The following is a 19063-nucleotide window of genomic DNA, read 5'->3' on the forward strand; positions in this document are numbered from 1 at the left end:
ACCGTTTGCAATTTTATGCAAAAACACTTAATTAAAGTTTGAAAAATTGTGAAAATAATTCGAAATAATTACGTAAAAGTGCTGACTATAAATATGTAATCTATTTATACTTATTTAATATGTATTCCGGCCTTTTACAATATCAAAAATTAAATTGGAAAAAGTTGATGTTTCCATAAGCATACATGCAAAATGGTCAATGGCAACAGTGCTTATCTGTAAACAATACACACACAAATATGTTATGTACATGTACACAGACGCACACATTGAATCCTACGGGCTTGAGAGTTCGGTCAAACGTGCTTCGTACGACAAACGTCCTTACGTACGGCACACGTCGGTGGGTAACTGCCGCATTAGTTCCATGAGGAACTTGGGGTCGCCAGAGCCTCGCCTGCTAAATATGTTTATGATACATTCACATTTGTAACATGATTCCCCCCTCGTAGGTGAGGTTGCAAATTGGGTTGCGGAAGTTTTGAAGCTATAAAGCTTTGTATTGCGCTTATCAACCCCTTGAATCCTTATGGCATGGTATCTCTTACCATTACGTCATTGCTGTCAGCGGATTTATTAATGTTAATGTTCAGGTGCCCTATTCAGTAAATTGTGATTTTAAAAATGTACACTTTTTCTGCATATAATTTGTATGAAAGGAAAATGTACATTTCAAAACTCATAGTTACTGAATAGGGCCCCTGCTCACGTCAATTCACAGATTTTTTGTTTACATTCCATTCTGACTGATTTTCTTATGTCTTCATACCTCCCGGGTTGCCGTAGAATTGGCAGTCTATTTAAAAGCCCCGACACATAAATGCCACGGTAGAACGACATTTTTCATATAGATGCGTTTAACACAAGCTTATGCATTCCAATAACATCGCCACAATAACCAAGATGTTGCGTTTGTAATTATGAAGGAACTTCAGACTTGGCAATTGAAGTTTATTACGCCTTGCCCATTCACATACAAAATTTCGCGAAGCACTGTTATAAACATTCTTTCTATACAACAAAAATACTTGCCAACATATTTTGTGTCGTAATCGATTGTTATATTGCAGGTGCCAACACCCTTAGCCAAAGCAAATGTCAAATTCTTCTTCTTATGATTTGCTTGGAACAAAATTGGGGAGTTGACTACTTTTCAATATCAGATGGCGCCAGTGTCTCTCATTCTACCGTTCTCCATAAAAATACGTACAATCCACTCATAATGCATAAGCTTGTGTTAAACTCATCTATATGAAAACTGCTTATGTGTCAGAGCTATAAGCAGTTTTTTTTCATATAGATGAGTTTTACACATGCTTATGCATTATGAGTAGATTGCACGTATTTTTATGGCGAACGGTAGAATGAGCGACACTGGCGCCATCTGATATTGAAAAGTAGCCAACTCCCAAATTTTGTTGCAAGCAAATCTTAAGAAGAAGAATTTGCTTTGGCTAAGGGTGTTGGCACCCTTTACAAGTGAAATTATTTTTCCGACTGGTTGGTAAATTTTCTAACATTTTTCGCAACTAAAAACTGCATTATAACAATCGAATACGACAAAAAATATGTTAGCAAGTATTTTTGTTGTATAGCAAGAATGTTTATAACAGTGCTTCGGGAATGGGCAAGCCGTAATAAATTTCAATTGCTACGCCTGTAGATCCTTCATATTTACAAACGCAACATCTTGGAATATTGTGGCGATATTATTGGAATTCATAAGCTTGAGTTAAACACATATAATTGAAAAAGTCATTGTGCCGCGGCCTTTAGCTGTAGCAGATCATATGTGACTTTTCCAATAGAGTGACGAAATCATATTTAAGGAAATATTTACCAACTCTAACTAAAATATTGATAACAGGACAGCTGATAAAACCTTAAATTAATCCTTAATTAGTAATCGCATGACAACCTGGCTGTTTAAGAGGCTTAAACAATTGGCCACTTCACTCCGCTCAAGGAGTATCAAAATCAAAAAAAAAAAATCCTCAATTATCAAAATAAAGTCAAATTCAGTGCATTTTGTACGCTTCGCAAGTTTTGAATTGTTTATACGTTCACCAACTGGAATATGCCACCAACATCCGATTCGATTAATGCTGCGAACAGCAGCATACGTGGTGGTCGAGAACGTGAAAAGGCTCACATTGTCCAACACAGCAATAAATGCTATGAACATCGTGAATTACAAGCAACCGCAATGTCTGTAGATTATACTGGACAATGGGTTTTATTAGCTGGCCGAAGTCATTTAGCGCTCAAACGTCTCGGACAAGATGACGGAACATTACGAGAATTTCAACGCAATTCCAAATATGAAGTCTCCGCAGCGGAGTTTGCAACATTACCCAATAGGCAAGAATATTGTGCTATAGCGGTAAATTAAATTAGTACATTCTTATGGAGTAATACCATATTAATCCTCTCAATTTTTGTTTTCAGACTAGCGAACATATTGACGTTGTAACTTTGGGTGCTGCAGATATGCAGCAATATCATTCATTACGCGGCCATACACGCATGGTTACTGATATTGATTGGCACAGCAAGAATAGTAACCTACTAGTTAGTTGTTCAATTGATACATTCTCACATATATGGGATTTACGTGATCCACGCAAGCCCACATTGTCATTGAGCGCAGTCTGCATGTGTATGTAGTGATATAAGTGATTTATTTGGTAAAAGTCTAGAACAGGGGCGGACTGCTAATACGCGTCCAAAAATATCGAGAGGGGCGTTAAAAGACGGTGTTGACTTCGACAACAATAATCCGAAGGCGGCCAAAAAAGAGGCACATTTTCTCTCTGTCGGCAGATATTGCAGTTAAAGTTGGCAATTTTTATATGGTTAGTGCACTGAAAAAAATTTTGATACTAAAGGATTTTGACGGATTTAATTTTGATGTTCTGGGCAAAAAAACTATGGATACCATCCCCGGTTTCGGAGGGAAAATTTTAGGTCATTTTTCATTATTAATACGTCTTGACGCGTCGTTTGACACCTCTCCCAATATTCTTGAACGTGTACTAGCTGTCGACCACTGTTCTAGACTCTTACCATACATTTTTCAAACCATTTCTACAATTTATTAATATTTCGATAGCCGGTGCTACACAAGTTGGATTCAATCGTGTCTCAGGTAATTTGTTAGCAGCGGCACATGATGGTGATTTACGTATATGGGACATGCGTAAGGGTTCTTGTCCAGTTCATTATATTACTGCGCATTTAAATAGGTATTTTGGCATGATTTTTATATCTGTGGGATATATTACATTTCCTCTTACACATATGTATGTACTCAAAATGCTTACAGGGTACATGGCATCAATTGGAGTCATTTGCGTGAAACGTGTTTGGCTACAGCGAGTCAAGATGGCACAGTCAAGTATTTTGATATAAATAATCCACGACGTGCTGAAAAAATCATAACAATGTCTTCCCCAGTTTGGCGTGCGCGTTATACAGTATGTACTTTTTTTGTCTTATGCCTACATTCCTAAGAAGCATGCAGTGCCACAGAATTTTCAGGCTTCGGTTCGAATTCTATAGTATTGACTATGCAGATACTATGTCTTTCCTGTCCCTTTTCGGGATCTCTTCGGTATTTCGCTGAGATATTCGGATGAAATTGGGATCGATTCGGGGCTATCTTTGGATAATTTCGAAATTAGTTCAGTAAAAACTGTGAATTATATTATTTATTTATTTCAGCGATCAACCTTGTTTGAAGGAGCAAATCGATAGTTTTCGAGACCAATTCGGAAATACTTTAGGAATAATGTCGGTTTTATTTTTATTGGGATCATTTTTAAAAAGCTTCGCAACTATCTTTAGAACAACTAGACTATTTTTGGTTAATTTCGTGATCACTTTAAAAATTGAATCATTTGCGAAGTAAAATGGGATGATTTCAGCATTTTTGGTTCATCTTGATAGTGCTTGAAGATCATTTAGGTCCGATTTCGCGATTGTTTTCAGGATAATTTTGAGATCAATCGAATGCAGTTTTTGAGATGATTTCTAGGCTATTTCGTAGGTTTTCAAAGGTTGTTAGCCTTTTATCCTAGCCTGGAATCTTTCCGCCTGCATCCAATAACCCCCAAACTGTTGAACACTTTAAAGATTATTTATGTGCAATTTCAGCCTATTGGAAATGGTTTGGTGAGCATTGTTGTGCCGGCTTTAGGACGTGGTGAAAATAGTTTACTACTATGGAGTAACAGCAAACAAATGGATCCTGTATGCTCTTTTGTTGGACATACCGATGTTATACTTGATTTTGAGTGGCGCCCTGATCGTGAAAATACCTCAGAAATTGTAAGTAATTAAATCTAAAGACAACTATTACCATTTCTTAAGTACTTGCCAATAAACGTTGAATTTCAAATCCTCTTTTCAGGAATTAGTAACATGGTCTCGTGATCGAAGTTTACGGATTTGGAAGATAGATGATACGATGCTTAAGCTCTGCGAACCCGATATTGAAAGCAATGAAATATGCGATACACCTGAGTCTTTTGCAGATACACCCACAAAATTTTTACCCATACAATCTACGCCTATGCACCAACCTAATTTAAGTTTGACAAGAGCTGGAGCTGCATCGCTGCCAGCCGAAACTTCGGATAGTCTAGTTATATCAACTATATCCAGATCTCCGCCACCGCCAATACGCAAAGAGGAAGCACATATAGCACGTTCATTAACAGATCAGCCGACATGTTCGTTGCATCATGAGTTTTCATTATTAAATAGAAATATGCCGCATGTGGAAGTTGATATACTCGATGCTATTAAGCGTTATGCAATTTTTAAGATCTCAGCTGGTGGTCATGTGGTGGTGCTGCAGGTGAAGTGTTAAATTTATTTAGCACTGCTGTTTAAACTAAAATTACCTTTATGTTTTTTTTTCCCAAAAAAATAGGCAATATTTCCAACAGAGTATCCAAGTCCGAATATTGGTCCGGAATTTACCTTTTGTGAGGGCACAACACTTCACGAGCAATTGTCGACAATTTTGTTGAAGACGCTGAAAACGAATGCATTACAGCGTGTTAAAAAATCGCGTACATGTTTGGAGCAATGCTTGCGTGCCTTGGTAGCCGCCATGAAGAAGGTTTGTCTGTATATTGGATTTAAGTATTTTTATAACAAGGCTTTAGGTTCAAGTACACAAATCATTTCTTTTTTTTTTTTATTACAGTCTGTTGGTGGTGTTGCAGATAAATCTCAGCTGCGTTTACAGTCGCCTCGTCTAGAAGGTGCTTTAAGTGGAGCTTTGCATGATGCCTGCATTCCCTATCCACGTACTTCGGGCGTTAAATTCAATGGTATTGGCCTCTTAGTTGTCTTCGCCCAGGCACCAAATTCGAACCGTTTAGTGTTACGACATCAAAATATAACTCCGCGTACTTTTTCAGCTATAAGTGGTGGAGTTTTGTTGGGAAATGTGCTTTATACCCATCGCGATTCAAATGCTTCCTTTTATCTGCAAGATCGTATGAACTCCAAACATGCAAAGAACCGTTCATTACAAAAACCAACACAAGCAACACCAATTGTACATATTTATGAAGCATGTAAACTATTGAATATCAATTGTGAAATGTCTAAGGAATTTTCATTGGACAAACGTGATTTGCGTGCAACATGTCGTCACAATCGTCAAGTTTGTGAAACGCATGGTCGTTATGATTTGGTGCCAATATGGACCCTCACGGAATTAATAGCTACACCAAATATACCAAATGAAATAAAATATGAAACTCTCTTTTATAAGGATCCATTCAAGAAATTTTTACTTGAAGCATTGATTATGCATTTTGCTAGTGCTGGCGATTTACAAACCGCTGTAATGTTGGCATATCTCTTTCACAAGTGTCCCTCATCAACATCAGGCGAGTTAAGCGGTGAACTAACACCGACTACATTACCTGCAGGCGGTTATCAACACAAAAAATTATATCAATTGACCACCAACACATCACTTTATGGCACTATTTTGCCAATCGATTATCAAGCGTCACATTCAAAATGTAACAATGCTTTGCCAATTAATGTGCATTTAAAGCAATTACGTAGTAATTCTTGGTCAGATTCATTAGATTGGATTGACTCGAAGCATTGCAACTCAGATTCGTACTCGTGTTCCTTAATAAGGCGAAAAAAGATGCCGCTATTTGATCACTTTAAAAAAGTTTATGCAGATATACTATTCGGCTGGCAATTGCTTAATAAGCGTGCACTGGTAAAATAAATATAAAAAAAAGACATTTTTAAATATCTAACTAAAAATGTATTTATTTTTATTTTAGATATTAAAGCACACAATGGTTTCTCAAACGCAGCCACATGGTGTTGAATTCGTTACGGAATGCGCATCTTGTAATAAACTAAAACGCACGCCCTCATGCGCGACATGTCAACGTCCCGTACTTTTCTGCCAACTCTGCAATTTACCAGTGAAAGGTGCAGCTAATGCTTGTCTTGCATGTGGTCACGGTGGCCATATGACACATATGATACAGTGGTTTAAGGTGTGTAATTATTTCTCTATTTTTCATTTTTCATAATTTATAATTATTTATAGAAGCACAGCATTTGCGCATCCGGTTGTGGTTGTCATTGTTTAAAACAAACGGCGGCATTATTAGAACTAATGAATTGACTTTCGTTGTGTTTGAAATATATTTTTTTTTGAAATATTAAAGGGATACAAATTATTTAACATTTTTCGCCAGAAACATGAATGTGTAACATTATTCTCTATCAATGCAAATCTACCCATAGTAATTGAACTAATTGCTATATAGAACTATATTTATTACTCGAGTCAGGGAAGTCTTAGATATAAGCCTAAACAACGATGCATATAAACCTCTTATATCGATTGTTCACACAAAATTAAAAATATCGAATTTGAGCATTTCCGTTTAGTCCTCTCTCTCTCTCAGACCACAGAAACACACAGTGCGGGAGTAGAGAGCAAGGCTCAGAAACAAAAACTGAGAATATTTTAACAGTTTGAGCCTGTCTGAGTACTCTCAAGTCTAAATAACACGATCCATTTAGTTAATTTTTTGTAACATTGTCACCTAGTTTTGAACTATATTCTAGGTCTCGGGTTTCTGGCATGTAACGATATTGCCTTAAATTAGATTTTCCAAATATATCTATGCATGCGCCACTTAGTGAATTATTTTATTTCTTAGAGTGCATTGTCACTGAATTGTCACATATGCTCCAAGTTTCAGGTATCTATGTACATTACGGGAAAGTCACTTTAAATCCGATCGCAGGACTCATTCGATATAACGTGCTAGATATATATATATATATATATATATCTATTTTTTTCATACGTTGCACTGTCCCGGGTCCTGATATATATATTGTGGCGCATTTTAGCATCACTATGTTCTTAGTAAATAAAGGCACAACAACAATAAAGCAAGCTGCCACTCTTGTGAACACATCAATTTAATCATCATTTACACACATACGAGAAGTGCATGCACATACATAACCAGCAGCTCGAAGTGAAGAGATATCTCTCACACACCCATGTATTCATCAGTCGAAGTTCTGACTCACACATACACACGCACATATGTAGCTCAATTACCAAGCAGGAGATACAGCAGTTCTAGAAGGCGAAACGTCTAGACTTTAGTAGAAATATGCGAATGAAGCAACGGAGAGTATAAAAGCAGCGCAAGCTGAGTAGTCAGTAAACAGTTTGATTTAAACACGCTATCAGTTGCGAAGTGAAGTTTAATTGCGAAGTATAATTGTACTACCCCCAAAGTAGTCTAATAAAGACCATTTTGCAATACAGAATATTGGAGTGATTTATTTAACAGTTTAGGGATTCGAACGTTAGCAGAAGGTTGAAAATAAGCGCAATTTTCCAAAATTCGTTACAATATCTATGTCAGGTTTCAACTTTATAGCTTAATTGAAATATACTTAAAATTCCATTTCAAGAATATATTTTAAAGCATACAAGAAAGAGTCCTAATAAAAAGATAGTATAGGGGCAAAAGACTCTTTGTTTTAAGCATCCGATGGTAGTAATTTTCGAACATCTCAGCATGCACCAATTCAATGGACTGCATCTTAACATTTGTTTTGAAAGTGGTAGTGTTAACGTGTTCGCCTACCACACTAGAGGAGTGGGCGGAGTCGCCCCTCGGCAGCTGTTTGGCAAACACGCCGAATGTACTTCTGCCATGACAAGCTTCTCAGCGAAAACTCATCTGGGGTGGTTAACTTTCGATATCGAACAATAACGCGTATCAAATGGGTTTTTTATTCCTAAAATAAGTACTAAAAGCAATTGTGCTCACATTTAGAATGTACCATCGGGGTAAAGATACCAAGTGTTTTAACTTTGCCACCAAACTAGGTTTTGAATAAATGAAAATATTTCAATTGTATTAGCTAATTGTTTTTTTTTTTGTATTTCTTTATTCATTTACTTAATATTTATAGATAATGACAAATATTAGTGTTTTTTGTACAACATTTTTAAGGCAATTTTTTATTTTTGAATCTATGTATGTACGTATTACATTACTAACATTATATATACATATCTATGCATATGAGTTAAGGTGTTTAAGTGCTGTTGCATAATTTTTTATGTTTATAAATTCAATACATTGACTAAACTTCATTGAGAAACAAACTTAATAAAGGAGCTAACAAATATACATAAATAACAATGTACTTTAATGCATTTGTAAGTTGTATATATGTACATATGTATTAATTAGGGCTGTGAACTGCATCCGGATTTTTCAACTATCCGGATAAACCGGATATTCGAATAACCGGATAGCTAAGCATAAGATAGGGCTATCCGGATTCACAAATGGGAAATCCGGATATCCGCTGTTCGCCTATCCGGATACGTAAACGGAAAATCCGCATATCCGTATGTCCGGATACTGTAATATAAAAGTTGAATATCTGCATATCAGAATTGAACGAAGCAAACATCGAAAAATTATTCACAAAATATGTTTTTAGATTGTTAAATTAACGTCAAAAATTAAAAAAGCTACAATTTTACAACCAAGTGAAAATAAGAACAGTGCCATTTGTTTATATTAGGGGGACTCATGAAAGCATATAAACTTATAAGGTGTAAAATTATATCCATTTATACACGCTGTTATATGAACGCACCTAGTAATACTCATGATAAACTTGATTGTTTATCAGCTGTATTATTGCCAAAAAAAATTTTTTTGATTGTTATACAAATTAAAAAATGCCAAGATTAAGTGAAAAATCAAAATTAAAACGCCTTTACTTGCTGATGTTGGAGATTTCTGATGAAAATGCCTGGTATAATGTCTGCAAGGTTGCATTCCTTTGAGTTTACCGCGTTTACACAATGAAATGTGCGCGTAAATTTATACAAACTGTGTAAATGATTTTTCATACAAAATTTGACAGCTCGTTTACGCACTAGATAAATTTATACGTTTACACACTTTATAAGGCATTTATAAGGTTACATGAGTCCCCCTATTGTGAAAAAACGCTGTTAATTGATTTAAATGCCCCACGAATTTATTGCTATTAATGTTAAATAAACATATATGGTACATAAATTTGTTGCTTTCACTGGATATCCAAAAATACGGTTAATAACCGGATCTTCATAAATCCGGATATCCGGATAGTTTCACAAACGAATAATAATCGGATATCCATGACGTCCGGATTTTATCCGTGTCAACGGATATCCATATGGATATCCGGATATTCGAATATGCGGATAGTCCCAGCCCTAATAAGTATATCTATGCTTGTGTTTAAAAATTTTTAGAGGCGTTGGTTCCACATTACAATTGAAAAGATGGTTGGTGTCATGTGGGGACATACATTGGGTACGTAGGGGTTGATTCTGGATAAGTAAGAGTTAAACCTATTACAGTGTCCAGATCGAAGTTCAGCTAAAGTGACGCGCGTCTCCCTGGAGAAGGTGCTTGCCTCAACGCCGAGTTTAAGGAACGGGGTTCACCGTGTATTAGTATTTTGACGGATGTCTCTTGAGGGTCGACTTTCTTCATAGTACTTATAGAGATGACTTCTTAAGTTCCTGGAATCAGATGTTTGTTGGGATGCACAGCCTTCTGGGGTCATAAGAAGACATCCCGTGTCCACGTTGAAAATGAGGTCACCGAGTATTTGGTTGGTGACTGTGGCAAATTTTGCGAGGTGAAAAAACTGAAAAGACCGACCTCCTTAGTCTTAAGATAATTTTATTGGGGATTGCTCTGCAACTATTGCACCTCATCCAAACTGACTTCGTAGATAAAGCCTTTAAGTTCTCTAGGCTCGAGGGATTGAATGTGAGATGCTCTGGTTATGGTGAGCCTAAAAACTTAGCCCTACGTCTTGAGATTGCGTCGCATTCCAACGTTTCTTTGTCTTTGCCCCAAGCGCGGCCGGCAAGAGATTTGAGGATTTTATTACGGCCTGTGTGCTCCGAAGTTTAAACTCACAACCGCGCCTCAATTTTTAGTTTTCGTAGAAATCTTTTTAAGTGGCTTTTCGTCCGAAAGAAAATCGTTTATCGTTCAGTATAGGGTATAATAAAGAAAAAAAGCAAAAGAAAAAATTAATTCGGAGATTTTCGTACTGCATTTTCTGGACGAACAGGGACATATTTTTTGAAGAATGATTTCTTCTTTATTCTTAACAATACTTTCATAATTTTAAATATTTTACATGCATTACAACATTTAATATTTTTTCGTATTTTTGATTAAGTTAAATCTAGAGTCTAGACTTTAGGTACTTTAAGTTAAATACTCGTATGTACTATAACTAGAATCAATAACTTTTTTTTTTTTTTAAACTACTTACAGCTGTGGGTGGTGCTTAAACAAATCAAATGAACGATTTTTTTTCAGTTCCACCCTTCAAACGGTAATAGGAAGATCAAAACGATCGCCAGGTAAATTTTGATCTCCATAGCAGATGTTTATTATCTCAAAGGGATCAAAATTCAGACTTCGCTATTGTTAAAACACTTTATTGTTGTTGTTGTAGCGATAAAAACGCTGCCCGAAATTTTGCTGTCAGGACCAAAATTTATTATATATCCTTTGACCGTTCTAAGGGTGTGACTGAAAATAATTGGTCGTTTGATTTTTAAGGCCCATCCTAATGTACATGGGTGTTAACTTCTATTTACCGTAGAATTATAAAACTATATTACCAATTTTTATAAAACAAGCTTTTATTCATAAACTCATATACAATTAATTTCGCAGACATTGCTCCAATATCGAATGTCTATATTGACTTCAACGGTGCTGCCGAATCAATGCATTATGAGCAGTCGAGATAGTAGGGTGGTCGGTAATCTTGTTTACTTTCTTTTTGACGTTTACCTTTTGTTTCGTTTTCTTATCCTTTCTGTGCGAAGGTACTAAGCTCTTCATTTTATCAAGCTGGCTTTAGTTTTGGACATAAATAATATTTACTAAATATACTTTGAAATTGAGTAAGCCAAAAATCTCAAAATTTCAGCTTATTTTCAAATATCTTTATCTGATGCCCATGGAGACCGCTTTTTTTGGAATTCTGGGCCTTTCCGATCTTTTCCACTCAACTGACTTAAAACTTTTTCTTGCGCTAAAAACCATTTTATTTCTTAGTTTTTTGTCACTTTTATAAACCAAGACGAAAATAAAAATAAATTTGGCATATCAACTACCGGGTGAAAGTGGGCAATATCCCGGCCTACCTACATATCTCATCGAATGATTGAATATTGCTCTATCTCAATATATATTAAAATAAAGTAGGTTGTCTTAAGGTGTCACAACAGAGTACGTCAATTCGTGAAGCTCCTAAAAAATACACAAAAATAAATTCAATACACAGCTAAGAAAGGCTCTTTCTGAAACAAATTCCTAATTGGGGAATTCTTCAATCAATTGCTAAAAGCCTCGTCACATAAGCAGTTTGATATATAGATGCATTTAACGCAATCTTATGCATGATGAGTATATTGTACATATTTTTATAGAGAACGGAAGATCGAGCGACACTGGCGCATCTGACATTAAAGAGTTCCCCAACGGGTTAGGGGACTTAGAATATACCCGCAGCAGGTATGCCTTTCGTAAGAGGCATTTAAACAACCAAATTGATTCAAGGGGCTGTGAAGCGCAAACCTTTTAAGGGGTTGCCAGTGTAATTTATAGCTTCTCCAACCCAATTGTCAACCTGTTTCTTTAGCAGCCGAGGCTCTGGCGGCCCCAAGTTATTCATGGATCTAGGGGGTAGGAGAGCGGAATGGCCTAGAAGTTTCCATGTGGTCATACTAAATTGTTCCCTAGATGGTCGGGCTAGTACCTTAATGGTGTTTGTTACCGGAACGTACCGGATCTATATCCGTCAAAGGACCATCAATATCGATAACACTCCCCACAACTTTCGGAATGTGTCCTTAGCGCTGCAACAACAACAACATGAAAAAGAAGCCAACTTCCAACTTTTGTTGCAAGCAAAGCATAAGAAGAAGAATGCGACATTTGCTTTGGTTAAGGGTGCTTTCACATTTTGCAAGTGAAATGATTTTTCCCACCCGTTGGTACTGTTGAACCATTTAAACTGCAATTTGACAAATGAATAGGACACAAAATATGTGAGCAAGTATTTTTCTTGTATAGTGGGAATTGTTATGGTAGTGCTTCGCGAAATTTTGTATGTGAGTGAGCAAGGCGGAATAAACTTCAATTGCCAAGTCTGAAATTCCTTTATATTTAGAAACGCAAAATTTTGCGTGATTGTGGCGATGTTACTGGCATGCATAAGATTGCGTAAGTAAAATTAGTAAAATCTATCAAAATAATAAAGAGAAAGAAGTGCAGTTTTAATTGCACTGGAAATATTCTGATTTTGCTCTTTAAATAAGTTGATTAATTTCTCTGATGTTGACATCAGTCACATAAGACAATAACAGTTGCCAATTTTCTCTTTCGTTATTTGGAAGTGAATGGCATATATGTAACATACATGGCGGACATGGTGGCCGCATCGAACAGCTGATTATAACCTTTTTTTTATTTGATTTGATACATCAACTTCCGGCGCATTACGATTTTGACATTTGTCCATCGAATTTACAAAAACAAAGTACATGGAATTCTTATTTATGTATGTAGGTATGTCACCATGCTGCCACCTTGCATCGTTCCGCCATGGTAACATACATACGTGTTCCGTTTGCATACGTATGTAGCGAGTATGAGAGAACCGCTTATCGCAACAGTCGACATCAACCGTCAAACTCACATTAGAGGCTGTGATTACAGAGATTTTGCGCTAAATAATTTCGAAAAACTAATAATGCAATTAGAGAAAAATTACAAAGTTTAAAAACGACGATGGATAGGTAGGTACTAGGACATATTCTGAATTTCACTTCTTCATTCGCCAGCTTCTTGTGAGCTGAGTATTGCAGTTGTATAACGGTGACGTGTAATAAGTGTCAATGGAACCAACGTCAATTGACATTAATGCGCTTTTGAAAGAGAATTAATAGCCGTGTTTTTTTTACGTTGACGTTTGCGCGTAAAAAACGCTTATCCTCGCTTAGATAATGCTTGGGTCTCCTAATCTAGCGGCATTGGTTAAATAACTGGCTACAGAACAGGGTGTACCTAAAATCGGAGACACAAACCTCTGGTGGCCATAATGCATGACATATAGCTGAATCAGTTGCGATGAATAGTGGACACGTACCCTTCAAAAAACGCGAGTACACCATAAATAATGTAAGGAATACTCCTTTGGGAGTATAGGAGTGTTCCAAAACTAATCTGTATTCATACAAAAAATGTGCTCCAATTAACATTGCGATGTCCTAGGAGAGGAGTAGGTGATCCCACTCTCGCTTTGTTTGTGAGTATTCCATAGAGTACATACGTGAGAGTACTTTCCAAAGTACTTTCACTGTAGTACTCCATGGAGCACCCACAGAGGATCATATGCCAAAGTACTAAAGAGGAATTGTGTCGGAAAGAATTATCGGAGTGAATTTAATTTGAAATGAAAGTAAATGAAGAGGGGCAATACAACTTTTATATTTTTCACTACGAATATTCTTATGTTATTTAGCTTTTGCGTGTGGTCTTCATGGACCGGCCAGTTCAACCTACCTACCTAGCTTTTGCGTGAATAAAGAAACTAATATTTTTGTATGTATACATAAAACCAGTGCGCGGTTGCATTTTATCAGAGTTGCCATAGTAAAATTTTATTATAAGTTATTTGTATGCAATATTTTACTTTTGGCAACTCTGTTCGATCGTCATCGTGTCGTGATCACGGTCGTGATCACGGTCGTTAAAAAACGAGCAATGATCGGCTGATGGTGGTCCGCAAACGCATTGCAAAGGAGTATTGTTAGAGTACTCCAACATGAAGAAAGTGGAACACGTAATACAACAATTTTTGCAGGGTATAGAATTAGTGTAGAGATGAAACATAGACACATATTTCAGTTACATCTGAGTATAATGCGTATTGAAATTTAGTAGTACAAATTTTATGAGCAGCAATTTCAGAGGTGTATTTAAAGTTTGACGCTTAGCAGTCCATATAAAGTTTAAGCGTAAACGTCTATAGATGTAAAAAAAAACACGGCTAATGTTAATTACATTGATTCCAAATCCAAAAGAGAACTAATGTCAATTCGAGAGAGAGAGAACTAATGTTCGCATTGGGACTATTAAACACTGCCACGCAAAAAGTAGGAGAAATAAAACTGTGTATTGCGTTGCAGTTGTAAGATAGTCCATATCTGGCGATGAGTTGGCCAAATTTAAAACTTTTTATTCGTTATAATCTCCATAAAAAGCGCCGCAGCTTAAAACTTGGAATAAAAAGTCGCGCGATTTTAAATTCCAAATTTTCATTTCATGTTATGATACGAGATATTTACTAGCATTAATTTCCAAAATATGCAACATATTGGAAAACGCGTTTTTTTGAACTTTGAAAATTAATTGGAAAAAATATCTTAATATCCCATCATAATATGAATAGAAAACTTGGAAATAAAAATAGCTCGAATTCCGACATTAATTTGCTTTTGTAAAGATAGCTTATGTCAACGGCGAGGAAAAGTTTTTCTGTTTCGCCTTTTCAAAGAGAAATTATATCAATGACACTGCGGCATCAACTGCAACAGGGGTTTATAGAAAACAGAGAGTTGAAGGAAATGTCAAAATTACTTGGCTGCTATTATTTTTCACATAAGAAGTATACATATACGTATTCTTTGTTCAGCGTTTTCTTAACCGTCAAGCCCCCGTTACTGATACTTAGCATAGACTTGACTTGACTTGGCGTAAACTTGGCAACTTAGCCACGATTATACTCCACTTCGCGCATAAAATCTGGCATCATAATCAGCGTTGAAATTTATTTTTAAATAAATGTCAATTTGTATGACAAAATGTCAAAATGAAATGGTATCAAACAAATGGCATCTCAAAATGTAAACGTCACTTAGAACTTACATAGAAAATCAAAATTCAACAGACTTCTAAGTCAAGTTAAGTTTTGAGTAATCAGTAACATGCAATGTTCATTTAACAGAACTGTAAGTGACAGTTCGCAAGCCAAGTCAAGTCTATGCTAAGTATCAGTAATGGAGCCTTTACCCATGTAAGCATAGACTTGAAAACATTGTAAATTTTACCAAGTAGCGCAACTAACAGCTGATGGGTAAAAATTCGCACATTCACACGCACAGTTCTCGACTCAGTTTCAAAAAAAAAACTTTAGATTATTTAATTCAAATTTTAAAGTGAGATAATCCTTACAAATTTATGTATACATAATATATATGGCGTTTTTGTTGTTATTAAAACAATAGTTTTATTTATATTAAAGCTTTTATCATTTTTTTTTTTAACTTTGAAAAATCTCCGAACACCATTCCTTCATTATATGACATTCGACTGCCTAGTCCACTGCCTTCCACTCTATTCGCAACATAACCTCTACTTAAGCTGCCAAACTATATAGTAAACAATGCTTGAAAACTGTCACTTACGGTTCTGTTTAATGAGCTTTACCAACACTTATACTATGTTCAAACATAAAAATAAATTGAGACAATTTCGATTTAAATTGAGTGGTGTTCATACAACTCAATTTAGCTTACACAATAGTAATTTGATAGCTGGTTGGCTCATCTCTGCAGTAACAACATACTTTTGTTCATACTGTCAAAATGTGCGTGGAATGGAAATGTGCGAATGGAATGGAATGAAAACAAAAAACTTCGAAATTTGTGTGTGTTGTAAGAAAATGTGTTCAATGCTTTGGTTTCATTTTGAGTTTGCAATCTTCTTTTGACAAGCCATACTCCAGTGAAATGAAAAAAAAAAATCAGCTGATGAGATGAGCCAACCATATAGTTGAGCCATGCGTAACTGACGTTTAAATCTACTCAATAAACACTTTACAAGGTTGCATTTGCAGTTTGAAACAATTTATTACGCAATTTTTTTTTTAAATAAAAAAAAAAAAAAATAAATGTAAGGCGCGATAACCTCCGAAGAGATCTAAGGCCGAGCTTCTCTTCCAATTTGCGTCGTGCTCCTCTTGATTTTCCCTACAAATTGGCCGGACGGGACCTACATGTTTTAAGCCGACTCCGAACGGCATCTGCAAGGCAGATGTGTTTTCACTGAGAGCTTTTCATGGCAGAAATACACCCGGAGCGCTTGCCAAACACTGCCGAGGGGCGACCCCGCTTAGAAAAATTTTCTTCTAATTTAAAAACCTTATTTCTAAAATTTTGATGTTGCTTTGCCCGGGGTGCGAACCCAGGGCATACGGTGTGGTAGGCGGAGCACGCTACCATCACACCACGGTGGCCATTTATTATTACAATTTATTATATGACAAATTGCCCAAATGGTATAAATTGCCAATTTGGTGTGTGTTTGTATATAGTGGTGTCAGCACTAGTGGTGTCGGCACTTTTGGATGCCATTTACGCTTTAAAGCTTTATTTTAATGTTTGCTCGAATACGTAGGCATTTATTTGAGAGAAAATACGTTTATTTGCGTTTTTCTTTTAATTTAGAAAAAATCAAGTACAATGCAGATCGTATGTGCCAAGCAAAGTACATATATTAATAGCTTAGCTTGCTAAGTCAAGTCAAGTCTATGCTAAGTATGAGTAATAGAAGCTTTATAATGTGGATACCGCGCTTGAGAGGTTAATTGTTGTATTCCTTCTGTTTGGTTCTTAAAAAAACGTGCCAAATAAAGTTTTTAGTTACTAAATGAAGGCGCATCATAATTTTCTAACAAAATGCAAGCGCTAAATTAAACATACTTATAAAAGCTAAAAAATCACTTGTTTCGCATTCAGTAACTGATTTTTTTACGCAACTTCAATGTTGTCTCACGCTCGCGCTCTACCGTTAATACAGCCGCGCACCACTGCCGCGTTGCATATACAAACCATGTGCAGTTGTCGCCGCCGTCGGCGTTGGTATACCCGATGTGGATGCTGATGATGCAGATGAAGCTGTTGATGATTCAAGAATGGTATTATTTGCGCTTGGTATGTGATGACGCGTACGATAACCGCTACCAACACCTGCAGCGTTTGGCGCTGATTTCATCCCACCGCCAATATTAGACGCGCTTCTCCCCACAGCGGCATCAACTGCAACATTACGCTGATTGATATCAATGCTATTGTTGTTGCTGCTTGCATTGTTATTTCTGCTATCACTGGCACTCTGTACCACTACATTGTTGTTGTTATTACCGGTTGCTTTCCGCAACAACTTTGTATTATATTCATCGCATTTGTCCTTCCCAAGTCTTGTGCTACTAAGCGAACGTTTGTTGCGTTTGGTAATACCCGTTGGTATGCCAGTTGGTGAGGCGCGCATACTTGTTGTTGTTGCTGCAGATATCGCCGCGTCGAAACTGCCACGCCCACATTTGTTGTTGCTAGTCAGCCGGTTTGTATCTAAAGGGGATGTGTAACGAAAATTTTCATTTAATTCTACATTGATAGTGTTGTTTTTTTTAATTATATTTTTATTATTGTATCTATTAACGCTAGTTTTACCATGTTGATGCTGATGCTGGGGACGACGCTGATAATACACATGAGACTTCGGCAGCGAGGTCGAGTGTGTCAATTTGCCCTGCGCGTATGCTGGCGTAGGTGAGCTACTGCCGCCACTGGTAACATCTTGCAATGGATTTGAATTCATATCAAGTGTCGCCGAAATAGAACGTGCACCGCCTGCACCAAGCCCAGCAGCATCACCGCCACCATCATTTGGTGCATCGACATTTGCTGCTGCTGCGCCGCTCATAATTGTCGGTATAGCTGAAACGTCGCGATAATAACGCGCCGTCACTGTAGTGCATGGCTGTTCCACTACTGTCCCCGCCGCCGTCGTACCCGCTCCCATAGCGCCTGTGCGGATATAACGCATACGTGAACGCCCGCGTAGCGTCATGGGATGATGTGGAGCACGGGAAGCGCTGCTGCGCGTCGGTGGTATAGTGGCAGACGAACCAATACCGCCGGCACTACAACCACTTCCCGCTATTTCACCCGGTAGTGCGGCGCTTGAGCGCACGACTGGAATTTTACTCTCATTCAAGCCAGTTGTTGTTGTCGATGCTAGCAATGTATTGTTGTAAGTTTTTGTTTTTTTATTAAGACTGCTGAGCGTTGGTGCAGTCACATCGTGATGATGGTTATGATTATGATGCGACGATGGTAAGGTGCAACCGCTGCTCGTGGTTGTGGATGTAACGGTATTGTTACTTGTCGGTACATTTCCATCAGCGTTGTTATTGCTATTGGGTTGTTGCTGTTGTGTTTCCGCTTTGCGTAAGTGCATAAAACCCATTCTGTTATTTGTTTTGTGTGTGCGTGTGTTTGAAAAATTTTTGTTAAGGAGAAGATCGAGGCAATAATTTTGATCGTTTGGGCAGCGATCAATTTGTGTTATTAAAATAG

General features: G+C 36.9%; 2 protein-coding genes across 2 annotated transcripts in view; one reads left to right on the forward strand and one right to left on the reverse strand.

The window, feature by feature from the left end:
* Window positions 1–1770: 1770 nt before the first annotated feature.
* Wdr59 (WD repeat domain 59) lies at window positions 1771–8738 on the forward strand. Its single transcript, XM_067768765.1, has 10 exons — window positions 1771–2383; window positions 2449–2659; window positions 3113–3245; window positions 3326–3476; window positions 4156–4329; window positions 4412–4861; window positions 4937–5128; window positions 5216–6259; window positions 6327–6548; window positions 6602–8738. Exons 1-10 carry the CDS (start codon window positions 2078–2080, stop codon window positions 6677–6679), a joined length of 2961 nt encoding a protein of 986 aa, XP_067624866.1. The 5' UTR covers window positions 1771–2077; the 3' UTR covers window positions 6680–8738.
* The window catches only part of Cdc14 (cell division cycle protein 14), a 65443-nt gene continuing 54825 nt past the window's right edge, over window positions 8446–19063 (reverse strand). The window contains exons 8-9 of the mRNA XM_067768763.1: window positions 18155–18954; window positions 8446–18052 (exon numbers count right to left, since the gene is read on the reverse strand). Of these exons, the coding sequence (XP_067624864.1) occupies window positions 17493–18052; window positions 18155–18954 (1360 nt within the window). The 3' untranslated portion in view covers window positions 8446–17492. The remainder of the gene's footprint in view (window positions 18053–18154; window positions 18955–19063) is intronic.

Source organism: Eurosta solidaginis, chromosome 2 (assembly GCF_040869045.1).
Source record: "Eurosta solidaginis isolate ZX-2024a chromosome 2, ASM4086904v1, whole genome shotgun sequence".
Classification (NCBI taxonomy): domain Eukaryota; kingdom Metazoa; phylum Arthropoda; class Insecta; order Diptera; family Tephritidae; genus Eurosta; species Eurosta solidaginis.